General features: G+C 47.3%; 1 protein-coding gene across 3 annotated transcripts in view; it reads left to right on the top strand.

Moving 5' to 3' along the window:
* The window catches only part of KMT2B (lysine methyltransferase 2B), a 60,979-nt gene that overhangs the window by 26,096 nt on the left and 22,302 nt on the right, over positions 1–12,581 (top strand). For all 3 annotated transcript variants that reach the window (XM_081868607.1, XM_081868608.1, XM_081868609.1), the window contains exons 8-13: positions 8,326–8,571; positions 9,363–9,457; positions 10,371–10,469; positions 11,090–11,203; positions 11,538–11,684; positions 12,432–12,527. In XM_081868607.1, coding sequence (XP_081724733.1) covers positions 8,326–8,571; positions 9,363–9,457; positions 10,371–10,469; positions 11,090–11,203; positions 11,538–11,684; positions 12,432–12,527 — 797 coding nt within the window. The remainder of the gene's footprint in view (positions 1–8,325; positions 8,572–9,362; positions 9,458–10,370; positions 10,470–11,089; positions 11,204–11,537; positions 11,685–12,431; positions 12,528–12,581) is intronic.

Raw genomic sequence — 12,581 nt, forward strand, 5'->3', positions numbered from 1 at the left:
GTTTTTATCGATATGACCAGCTATGTTTGTTTTATCTTCCTGTAAGCCGCTTTGGGCAAAACCTTTCTGTGGGAAAGTGGGGTGTGTGTGCAAATGGACTTAATTCTTCTGCTACTACTTACTTATTGTCCTTCACATTGTGTATTGGTGGGTTATATTTTGCAAATTCACGTATTAAATTGTTACACATTGTTAAACAAGCTCTGTTTTGTGGAGAAGTTGAAATTCGGTGTCAAAGCCTCTTTCAGAGACTGGGAAGAAATATCCTTGTGGATATTGGGGGGTGGGGAGAGAGAGAAAAAAGAATGGGGTGTGTAGTGCCAGTCTTGTGTTTAATGACTCTCCAGGTAGCCCCAGATTGCCAGAGAAGGGGCAGATCTCCCTGTCCCTCCACCATCAGGGCACTTGGTGGAAGGAAATGTTTTGAGTAGCCTGCTAAGAGTCTAGTGGGCTGCATTTATTTCTGTGCTGGCTGCAGAGAGGAGGCTTTCCCCTCTTCTCCACAGCTAGCATACAACTAAAGGTTGGTAGTAAAAAGAAATCATAGGCTAGTGACATCTGTAGGCTTCTTTACAAGTCCAATTCACAAGCCGTGGTAACTGCAATGAAGGGAAGAGTCCTTCTCCCACAAACGTAAGATACTCTGCCTGCTTCCAGGGGATTTGGGGCGTTCCCTTTAAAAAAATGTTTCCATGCATCATTGACCAGTATACTTTTAGAACCTTGAAGTCAGGAACACATCTTGTGTATACAGAAAATAAATAGAATATTAATCAGAATGAACCCACTGAAATTTAATGGGCATGTCTAACTTAGGTCTGTTAATTTCAGCAGGTGTGCTCTGAGTAGAACTGACTTGAATGTAACCATCTGTGTACAGGATTTGTGCTAGCAGCTCCATCCTATATCCCGTGGCTTCATTGCACTTGTGCAGAACTCGAGGTGCTCTGTTCAGGTGGCTCCAACCTCACTTGGTGCCAGTGGATACTTCTTCCATAGCGCTGTAGCTGCTTTTGATCTCTCTCACTGGGATGTGCCTCATTCGGTTTGGAACAGAGGTAGCGTCCTTGTTTCAACCTTCAGCGTGTAGGAGGTTCCAAAGCATCCTTCAATAAGCCTCTAGTGCTGCTTGTTCAGGAGTATCAGAGTTGTGTGTATGTGTGTGTGAAAGAAAGAAAGAAAGAAAGAAAGAAAGAAAGAAAGAAAGAAAGAAAGAAAGAGCTCATGTGGCCACATTGATATATTGGGGCTCCTTTTGCAGCTTAGCTGCCTCCTGTGCCCTGTGGAAACCTGTGCAGATGGCATCCAAGCACGGTAGAAACCGGTCTCTTGGTGATTTGCTCCTTAGCAACTCTGATTGTTCATTTTAGGGACTAGCTTTTCATTTGGCTGATTTAGATTTGTAGCCTGTCCAATCCCAAGAGCTCAGGGCATATAAAAGAGACAAAGAGCGAGAGAAAGAGAAAGGCCTGCAATGCTTTGCTCCATTTTTTAAATAGGATAAGGGACCCCGACCATTAGATCCAGTCGTGGCCGACTCTGGGGTTGCGGCACTCATCTCACTTTATTGGCCAAGGGAGCTGGCATACAGCTTCCGGGTCATGTGGCCAGCATGACTAAGCTGCTTCTGGTGAACCAGAGCAGCACACAGAAACACCGTTTACCTTCCTGCCGGAACGGTACCTATTTATCTACTTGCACTTTGACATGCTTTTGAACTGCTAGGTTGGCAGGAGCAGGGACCGAGCAACGGGAGCTCACCCCGTTGCGGGGATTCGAACTGCCAACCTTCTGATCGGCAAGTCCTAGGCTCTGTGGTTTAACCCACAGCGCCACCCGCGTTCCTTTTAAATAGGATACTAACATCCAAAAAGTGTGCTGGAATTTTATTAAATTACAACACTTCTGTAACAGTGGCTCTTTCTGCAAATTCATATTTGAGTTCCCGTTTGGAATCTGCCTTTACCTTGCAATAAAGGAGGGGACCCGGGGATGGGTTGCCTCTTCCATTCACGCCACCAGGAAGGAATATGTAAACTGAGACTCAGTACCCTCCTAGTGGGATGGCCAACCCACTTCCTTGGCTCCTCTCCTGCTGAGCTCCACCGCAGGACTGGGGCATGTCCCATTGTGAGAGATCAAAAGCTCTGCAGGCTGGTAACCTCTTTTCTTCTTTCCTGATCATTCCTGTGGGTATTGTCAGATCTATTAAAAAAACAAAAACCCTCTATACTACTGAGATAGGGGTCTCATTGCAAAGTAAGGCACCTCTAATCATATTGAACATAGAAAGCAGCCTTATACAAGGGCAAATGTACTTGTTTACGATGGCTTTCTCCAACCTGGTGCCCTCCAGATATTGCTGGTCTACAGCATCCCTGACCATTGGTCATCCCTAGTGGCAATGGTAGGAGTTGTGGTCCAAAGGATCTGAAGGACACCATGTGGACTACTCCAGGGTCTCAGGAATAGGTCTTTCTGATCCCTTTAACTGGTGACACCAAGGGTTGACCTAGTGACCTTCTGTAAAGTAGGTGATCTACTGCTGAGCTATCATCCTCCACTGAGTAGACAACAGCTTAACTTACTCATGACTTTGGCTGTATGCACACTATAACAATAAAACACATTCTTTCCCTCAAAGGATTCTGGGCACTGCAGTTTACCCCTCACAGAGTTGCAATTCCCAGCAGCCCTTAATAAACTACAGTGCCCAGAATTCTTTGAGATGCATGTGCTTTAAAGGTTAGTGTGTATGCTGCCCCCAAGTCTTCTTTGACTCCTGTGTATATTGTCTGCAGGTGTCATTGCACTGAAACTGAATGGGGGCTGTTTTTTCCTAGATCAGGGGTGGGGAATCTCAGTCCCACGAGCCAAAAGTGGCCATTCCTCCTGACCCACAAGATTCTCCCACTACCTCTGCTGGCTCCAGCCTTTACTGGCTCTGCTCCAAGCCCTGCTTGAGTGCTTTTACCTGGCTGGAACTGATATTTAATTTATTTATTTATTATTTATTGCATTTATATCCCGCCTTTTCTCCAAGGAGCCTCAAGGTGGCATATGTGCATAGTTCTCCCCATCCCCATTAAATCCCCACAACAACCCTGTGAGGTAGGCTGAGGCAGCCCAAGGTCACCCAGCGATCTTTATGACTGGGTAGAGAATTGAACCCTGGTTTTCCCAAGTCCTAGTCCAACACTGACCACAACATCACACTGACCGTCTTTTCCACAGTGAGCTGTGTGCCCAAAGTGGCTTACAACAAACATTCAGAATACAAAGCATAAGGGGAAGTCACCAGTAAATCCAAAGAGGACAAAACCTGACAATTTTAGCGAACAGAATAAATTCAATATGACAGAAGGAATGATCTGGACTTAAATGTATAAGTTTAGAGCAGAAAGACAATAAAGTTGTAGGGGCTGATCTTGCTTCACTCCACAGAGTCCTAATAATAATAATAATAATAATAATAATAATAATGATAATATAATTTTTATTTATATCCCGCCCTCCCAAGGCAAAGGTGGGCTCAGAGCGGCTAACAACAGTAAAAATAGCACAATTTACATAAAATCACAGTCAATTAATTGAAATACATTCTAAAATCAATTCAGAATCAAATTAATGGCAACCATTGGGCTAGAGTTCTATGAGGATTACAGAAGGAGGGGGTCAGACTGTGCTTTGGCCAAAGGCCTGGTGGAACAGCTCTGTCTTTCAGGCCCTGCGGAAAGATGTCAAGTCCTGCAGGCCCTAGTCTCTTGTGACAGAGTGTTCCACCAGCTAGGGGCCACGGCCAAAAAAGCCCTGGCTCTGGTTGAGGCTTGAATGCGTTCAGAGAGGGAGGGAGTGGTCTTCTTGCCAGGCTAGATGACTTGCAACTGAATCCTTCATCTGACTTCCAGGGAGTGGCTTCCTGCGATGAAAAGGAAATGTTGGGGAGGGCAATGATGGTGGAAGCTCCACTGCTAGTCTTATTGCATTCCAAAAAGCCCCAGCAGCCCATCTCAAATGAGGAGAGGGTCTTCTCACCAGGCTAGATTGCTTACAGCTAACTCCCTCATCTCTCCTCCAGAGGAGGCTGACAGCAGCAGATGGGAAATGCTGGGGAGGGCAATGATGTTGAGTCCTCTTCCCCTGGAAGTTGCAGGTGCTGGTCTTGGAATGTGTCCTTGAACCGTGATTATTATTATTTCATTTCATCATCCGGTCGCCTTTTAGAGTAAAAAGTCTTAGAAGCGACTTGGCAGAAATAAAATGCAGCAGTCTCCCCGTCCACAGCATGAGGACGTGCAAGTTTATGTGCCTTTTCTCTTCACCCTGTCCTCATTCTGGATGCTTTTGAGTTCTTGGCTCTCATAAAATGTAGTAATTTCTAATGTGGCTGTTGTAATAAAGTGATTCCCCCCCCCCGGGGGGGGGGTTGGGCACCAATTCAGCTCCTTGCCAACAGCGCAAGGGACCCTGAGAGAAAGAGAAAGACAATATCACATCCCCTGACCTTTTGTTTTCTCAAATGAGGGATTTGAAAGGCAGAGCGGAGAGGGGGGACAACTTTGCAACCTTGGGGCTTCTATACTGCTCTGTTCTATCAATGTGGGGGCATTGGAACCTGACCTGCAGTGACTCTTAGCCTTCGCTTGTGAGGAAAACTACAGCTATCAAATCTCCAAAAGGGGGCGGACCTTCCTTCTTCCACCATGTCTAGCCACAAGCTCTTCCTGACCCTTCTTGTACTGTGTCTCAGGGCAGATTTCTGTGGGACCCTCTGCCAATGTGGAACTTTTTAACTCTCTGAAAATGACTATTAAAATGCTGTTCTCCTTTACCTAGCGTTTGTATACTGCTTTCCAAGTGCTTTGCATCTGTTACCTTGTGATCATTCTTTAACAACAACCTTGTGAGGTAGGGTAGCATGATCAGCCCCATATTGCAGATGGCAGGAGGGGCCTAAGGCCATGTAGTGAGGCAAGAGGTAGCATTTGAACCAAGGGCTTAGTGGTTTAGAGCCCAAAGTAGGCTATCTACATAGAACTGTACAGTTAAGAGGGATCCGCAAGGGTCAAGTAGCCCAATGCCGTGCAGTCGTACCTTGGAAGTGGAGTAGAATTCGTTCTGGAAGTCTGTTCAACTTCCGAAACATTCGACTTTCAAAGCGCAGCTTCTGATTGGCTGTAGGAAGGTCCTGCAGCCAATCAGAAGCTGCGGAAGCCCCGTCAGACATTCGGCTTCTAAAAGAACGTTCGCAAACCGGAACACTCACTTCTGGTTTTCGATCGTTCGGGAGCCGGAACGTTCGAGTCCCAAAGCGTTTGGGAGGCGAGGTACGACTGTAATCTCAACTAAAGTGTTTTAAGAAATATGCAAAGCATCCATAACAGATGGCCACCCAACCTCTGTTTAAAAACCACCTTCTGAGGGAGTCCGTTCCATGATAAAGGCTTTGTTGGAATGGCTTTTTGTGTATATACAAAGGAAGGAAGCACACCAAGCTGTGATGTCAACTGCTCCTTTAGCAGCAACCCCCCTCCCTAACCCCAGTTCCTATTCCCTACTATAACTAAGCCTTCTCTAAGATAATTTCTTAATTCAGATGATCACATTTTCTCCTTACCCTCCACTTCCCCTACCTTCTCTTGCCTCTGTTTCCCACCCTGTTTCTGAAAAATAGAGTGTAAGCTTCTCAGGGCAGGGACCTGTCCTCTTAAAAGCCTGCTTGTGCACCATATGTTTAAAGCACATTATGCCCCCCCCCCGCAAAGAATCCTGGGAACTGTAGTTCACCCCTTTCAATGCCCAGCACCCTTAACAAACTGCAGTCCCTAAGATTCCTTTTCTTTTGAGGAGTTGTGTGTGTGTTGTGCTTTAAATGTATTGAGTAAACACAGCCATAAAATGAGATGGCTGTAAGGAGAGCAATCCCATCATTCAGACAGGTTGAGAACCATTGTGCTATAATGTAGAGGGTAATCTGCCCCCTTCCTCCTTCTCTCCCTTCTACTTTTTGCTGGGGGCAATGGAGGCTACTAGGTTTTGAAAGTGCATAGAGGAAGCACAGACAGACTGGGTGGAATTTGCTGGTCAAGGACAAAGATAGGTGGAGCCCTGCAAACCACAACAGATAGTTCCGGGACAATGGATTTGAGGATTGGGGGAATGTGATCTCTTCCCTGCTTGGTGATGGGGAGGGGGAAGTGGGCTTGCCTCAGGAAGAGGTGGGGCCTGGTTCTCCCAGGGAAGCCATTCCAGGTTGAACCAAGCACGAGCCCTGCCTGGTGTATGTGTGGGAAATGGCATTTCTTGCCTGCAGACTGAAGAAGCACTGATTATGTGAGCAGATGATCTTGGGAAGAAGGCTGTGATTTGGGGGTGGGGGTGGGGGTGGCAGGGAGGGAGGGAAAAACAAGGAGGTGGGCCGGGTTTTATTGGATCAGCTCTGGGCAGAAAGATGGCTGTAGCAGCAGAAGCCAAGACTCCTGACCTCTCTATACTCAGTGTGTGGTGGGGGGAAGGCAGCTATAAATTTCAGCCTCAACATAGAAGCCCTGCAAGGGGGATTCCCCCTTTCTCTGACCTGTGTCTGTTCCTTCCCTGCCCAATCACTGCATCTAATATGGAAACTGAGGCAGGGGTCTTTACTAACCCCACCCCCACCCCGAGAAAAAGGGTTGATCTCTGGAGTTTGTAATGAATTTCACATGCAATGTGAGGGAAGGGGTGCAATGCAAAAAAAAGGGGGGGGGATTTGCGGGTAATGGCTTAATATAGCAAAGACGCCCAGAAAGAGTTTTGTAAGACTAAGAAGACAGATTCCCTGCAGCTAAAGTTTCATGACTGCCTGCTTTGAGTACTGTGGTCTTTCAGGCTGTTAGATTTTAATATGCAATTTTTATTTTTTTTTAAAAATGGTTGCTGCTACCAACCTGGGTTGCAATCCCCTTGTGCATTTAAATGGGTGTAAGCTCAGAACTTACTTGTGAGTAGGTCTGAAGAGTCTTGTGCTGCATCACAGCTCCCCTTCTGGAGTTTGTAGGGAGGTTTTGCTGGGAAAACTCAAGCTGCCTTGAAAGCCTTGTGACTGGAACAATGGCCCAGACCCAGTCCTGGCCAGGTGAATGCTTAACTAGCCTTTGTATTGGAAATGAGGTAGTTGAGGAGACTGCCAGATTCTCCCTGGGGGAAAAGAATCAGTTTGGCCTGCCTATTGAGAAAGGTAGGGTGGAGGCACAGCAAAAACATTATATCAGGAGGGACAGAGAGATACTCTCAGAACCAGATTGTTGGGAGGGAGGGGAGAAATAAATGAGCAGTTGAAGAAGAGGGAAAGATAAGACTTCTGTAAGGTAAGTGAGCTTATTAAAAAGGTTTTGCCACAAGTGAAATCCTGGATGGTATTGCTGTTTTGCACCCCAAGCAGTGTTCGAAACTCCCATTGTTCTAGGCGCATTTTGCGACAGGGAATTTCATTAACGTGAGCAGTTTCTGAGCTCTGGGCACTGCGCCTAAGATTTCAGATTAAAACTGCAGAGTGGAAGGAAAGGAAGACCTTTTTCTGCCTCCCCACTTCCAGCTACTCTCTGAAGACTGGAGACGAGACTCTCTTAAGAATATTAGGGGGAGTGGGCAGGGGAAGGACTAGACGGTGTGAAAAATGAACATAATATTTTAGCTGCAGTTCATTCATTTTCAGCTTTGTATTCTTGTTATTAAAAAAGCGCACCTAGACATTCTGTTGTTGCGCCCATAACCTACATTTAAGGTGCTACTTAGCCCCTAGCTTTCATATCTCAGTTTCTAACACCGACCCCCAGGGAGCTCAGCAAATTAAGAGCTGTTATGAGGTGTGTTATTTCTTTTGTTAAATTTGTATCCTGCCTTTCCTCCAGGGAGCTCAAAGTTATTATTATTGCTATTAATATTAATAATTATCCACCATTCACCCTAAGGTCCTGGAACGGGTAGCAACCATTTAAAATACAGCTTGAAACAAATTGCAGTCACAATAATAGAGTAGATCTTGAAAATATTTATCTCAAGTGCCAAAGGCTAGGGTAAAGGGTATACAAGGTGGTTCCTCACAACAAGCTGACGAGGTTGAGAGACTTGAGCTTCCTAATCCAGCATTCTAACCCCCTACGCCACATGACGCCAGCCTTGCCCTGCTCTGATGTGCGCAATACTAGTGGTTACCTCTCCCACATCCCTTGCAATGACGGCAGCCCTTCTGTAGAGTGTGTGACAGGGGGGAGGTAAATGGGAGAATCTGGTCCCCATGGACAGCACCCTTCTCTGAGACTGCTCACTCCATGCCTTTGTCTCCAGGCCGTACGGTAGTGAAGCCCATCGTCCCCTGGGATTCGGAGGATTCTCAAGAGGAGTTCCCAGCCCCCTGGGAAGTCATGCTGGGGGCCACGGAGACAGCGGAGCAAGACTCCCTGCTGCAGCGCAAGTCAGCCCGGCGCTGCGTCAAGCAGAGGCCTTCCTATGACATCTTTGAATCCTCTGACTCGGAAAAAGAGACGGTGTCTGGCTCGGCCACGCATCGCCGGAAATCCTCCAGGGACTCAGGTGAGAGAGAGGGGGCTGCTTTGCATTAATCCTGCATGTAGATAGCCCCGTGCACCAATCCTACAAAGGAATAATGTTGCTGCATGCTCATTGCAACTTCCCATGACATTCGTGTGGCAGGGTCAGTGTGCCTTGCTGGACTTGCACCACATCAAGTTAACTTTTCTGGGTGACTTTGGCTGTGTGTGAAGCAGCCTTTGTTGTTCTGTAACTCTGTGGCTGTGTGAGCCACCCTACCCCATTTAATGGGCTTAGCTGAACCCTGCCCACCTCTTCCGTCTCAGTGGGGAACGAATGCTCCAGGGATGTGCCATTGTCTGAGGCCTGTGAATTGAGTTCTTGCCTGCCACTACTCATGCTAATTCCCAAGCATGCTGTAAAGCAGGATGGGGGAACCTTTGACCCTCTATATCAGTGTTTCTCAAACTTGGGTCCCCTCCCGTTGTTGCACTACAACTCCCATCATTCCTAGCTATCAGCACCAGTGGTCAGAGATGATGGGAGTTGTAGCCCAACAATAACTGGGGACCCAGGGTTGAGAAACACTGCTCTAGATTATGTTGGACTACACCTTTCCCCATCCCTGGCCATTGGTCATGCTGACGGGGCGGATGGGAGCTGCAGTCCAAGCAGCTTGCGGAGAGCCAAAGGTTCCTCAGCCCTGTGGTAAAGGCTAGCTGAGTTGCTGTGCTTTCGAGAACAAGAATAGGACCTTACCCAGTTTGGGACTGATCATAGCTGACAGGGAAGAAAAGGGCTGGTTGACCGGCAGTTCCTGCTTTCATTTCCAGATCTGCTTCCCATGGATTCGGAGGAGCAGAGTCGGCCCCGCAGGACCCCTCTCCAGCCTGTGGTGCAGCTGAAGGCCAGAAAAAGGCCAGAGAAGGTGAGGTTTGGGCAAGGATTAAGTCAGAGCAGGCAGGGACTAGCCTACATTTGTTTTTTAAAATGCAGCAGTTTTATTGTGATCCACATTGTATTCTACCATTATAGCCCTTTGTGGGCTGTGGAAGACAACTCAGCCCAAAGATTTAGTGTAAAAAAGGGCTCAGTATGACCCTTCTGCCTTTTGACTGAGTGTGTGTATGTGTTCGTTCCCAATATCCAAGTTGTTGTCTTTGGGAAGTGGCCATGATTTCAAGGGCCAAAACCGAATCTCCAACGCAGGTCTTTTAAAACCTATATCTTTCAGAAGTCTCTAGGCTGCTGAGGCAACCCATAGACAGTCCAGACTTTATTTGATGGCTGCTGAGGTTTGATGAGAGGTTTTTTCAGTTTTGGTATTTCCTTGCTGGTTTTTTTTTAAAAAATATTCTTCTTCTTTTGGTATATCACTAGCTTTGAGCATGAGGAAAGCAGCCTATAAATGCAAATTGGACCTGCAGAAAACACCCAGAATTGTGGGGTGTTTCTATTCAGGGTTCAGCCAGCTAGCCAACCATGCCTTCCTTCAGAATAACCTCTTCCAGGGCTAGAAGCCCTCCATGTCTCACCATCCCTACCATTGGCTATGCTGGAGTTAGAGTCCAGGAACAACTGGAGGCACATAGAAATCCTGGTTTGTATCCAGCTAAGATTTGCTTGCAATTGACCCACTGAAATTGATAGACCTCAATTGGTCATGCCCATTAATCTCAGCAGATCTACTCTTGTGTAGAACTTGCCTGGGACACAACCTCCTGTTTCCTTTTCCAATGGGTCCTCTTGGTCTGAGCTTTCACCCTGTTTAGGGAAATGGCCATGCATTGCATTTTCCACTGGACTCTGTTCACTTGCCTCTCTGTCCCTTCCTTCCATAGGATGTCCCATCGTCTGGCACACTCCCATCTGTCTCCAACGGCTGGAACGGGAAGCAGAAATCCACGGATGGCATCCACAGGCTCAGAGTTGATTTCAAGGTGCAGGGTGGGGAGTATCTTGTTTGAGAGATGCATCTTTGAAATGATGATATTGAAACACGAGACAAATTATGGGCCACAAAATGCTCTTTGGGGCACCCCCGCACATCTTCCTGCAATAATAATAATCAAAGCCTTAATCTGATGTAACGCCTTTTTAAATATCTGCTTTCTGCTGGTGCGATTCAAGCTCAGCCAACTGCAAATGAGCCAGAACACCGTAAAATCTGCCCCCAACCTACCCCTCATTCACAAATCACACATACCCATTGTACTTTGAAGAGCACAGGTATGTCTAACATGGTGGTACTGCCAGAAATGCTCCGGCTTTTTTTATTGCTGCTTGGGAGCACTGCTTTCGTACAAGCAGGGTAGGAAGAGAGAGGAGAGGAGGCTGCAAGTGAGCTTAAAGCAGTAGTCACAGGTCTTGGCAACCCCAGCCATTCGTGGTCAAAGGCCAAGAATGATGGGAGTTTCAATCCAGTAACGCTTAAAAGAGCCACAGGTTCCCCACCTCTGGGCTTGATGATCTCCAGTCCCTTTCAATTCAGATATTTGCTCCATGTAGCTCTTTTCACAGCTATCCCTCTGCCCCCCCTCCCCACTTGTGTATCTTGTAGGAGGACTGTGACCTGGAGAACGTCTGGCTGATGGGTGGCCTCAGCATCCTCACCTCGGTGCCGGTCACCACGCAGGTGGTGTGCCTGCTCTGTGCTAGCAAGGGGTTCCATCAGGTAGGTCTTGAGTTATGGGGTGAGGATACCGGCATTCTGGGATTTCCAGCATCTCAGTTGTGTGGGGTGGAGGGAACGGATTGCGAGCCCCATTCAGAAGGTTGGGAAGGGGGGGCACTTGAGGCCTTGTATCCAAACATAGATAAAAACCTGCTTCTTGATCTCAGGAACCATCATGCCTAATTGGGATACAAATGCATAGCAAATAGACCAGGCCTTGTTTTGTACCTGGAACAGGGTGGGGGACATTGGGGTTGCTTCTGACTTGCAGAGAGTTTCTGGGTTCCGTGTATCAAAGTGCATCTAATGCATCTGCCCACCATGTGCTTTGCAGCTTGTGTTCTGTCAGGTGTGCTGCGACCCCTTCCACACCTTCTGCCTGGAGGAGGATGAACAGCCGTTGCCTGAGCAAGAGGAAAGCTGGTGTTGTCGCCGCTGCAAATTCTGCCATGTCTGCGGTCGCAAAAACAAGGCATCCAAGGTAAGGTGGAGTGTTTTTTCCAGTGTGGAATCTGTGCAAGGGGAGGGTCTGTGGAAGTAAACATGGCTGCTTACAGGGGCTGCACACCCCTCCCATGCTCTCGTGATCCCTACACAAAACACAGCTGGAGATGGAAGGGGTGGCCTCACCACTTCAGGAATGCAGGTCCCAAGAGATTATCCACAAAGCAATGTGACCCTAGGCATTTAAAAAAAGAAGAAAAAGACACCCCCTGTCACCCCCTAAACTAGAGTGTGAGCAAAGGTTTTTAGCAGCATGCAAGGAAAGGGCATATCTAAATGTTTTAAAGAGGAACAAGGAGGGTTGGGCTGTGTCTTGGTTGTCTGAAGAACAGGAATGAGAGGAATGCATGACTCCAAGATTTTACGCATTAAAGGCAGGCAAAGTTATATCACAACATCATGGGGAGAAGTTTGGACAGGGATGGTAAGGAGAAGCATCTTTGTCATGATATCTGATGCCAGGTTTGAAAGGATCCCAAGAACCTGATTTCCCGGGTAGGTTCCTACATGTGAAACCAAGAGCCATGGCTTGCTCTCTGCATTTTGATCACCTCTGTAAAAGCAGAGACATATACACCTACTTTGCTTTGTTCTCTCCTGCCTGTCTTCTTTGCATTTCTCATTGGGATTTCTGTCGTACCTGTGATTAGTTGCAATGAATTCCTGCCCCAAAAACGTGCGTAATGGCCTACTTTCCCTCTCCTTGTTCCTCAACCTGCCGCAGCAACTGCTGGAGTGTGAGCGCTGCAGGAACTGCTATCACCTGGCTTGCCTTGGGCCCAACTACCCCACTAAACCTTTCCGTAAGAGGAAGGGCTGGGTAAGTGTCTTGCAGATTCCCGGCACCCCTCTAGTTTGGCAGACCCTTCCCTCA

The sequence above is a fragment of the Podarcis erhardii genome (assembly GCF_964252035.2).
Source record: "Podarcis erhardii genome assembly, chromosome: 7".
Lineage (NCBI taxonomy): Eukaryota > Metazoa > Chordata > Lepidosauria > Squamata > Lacertidae > Podarcis > Podarcis erhardii.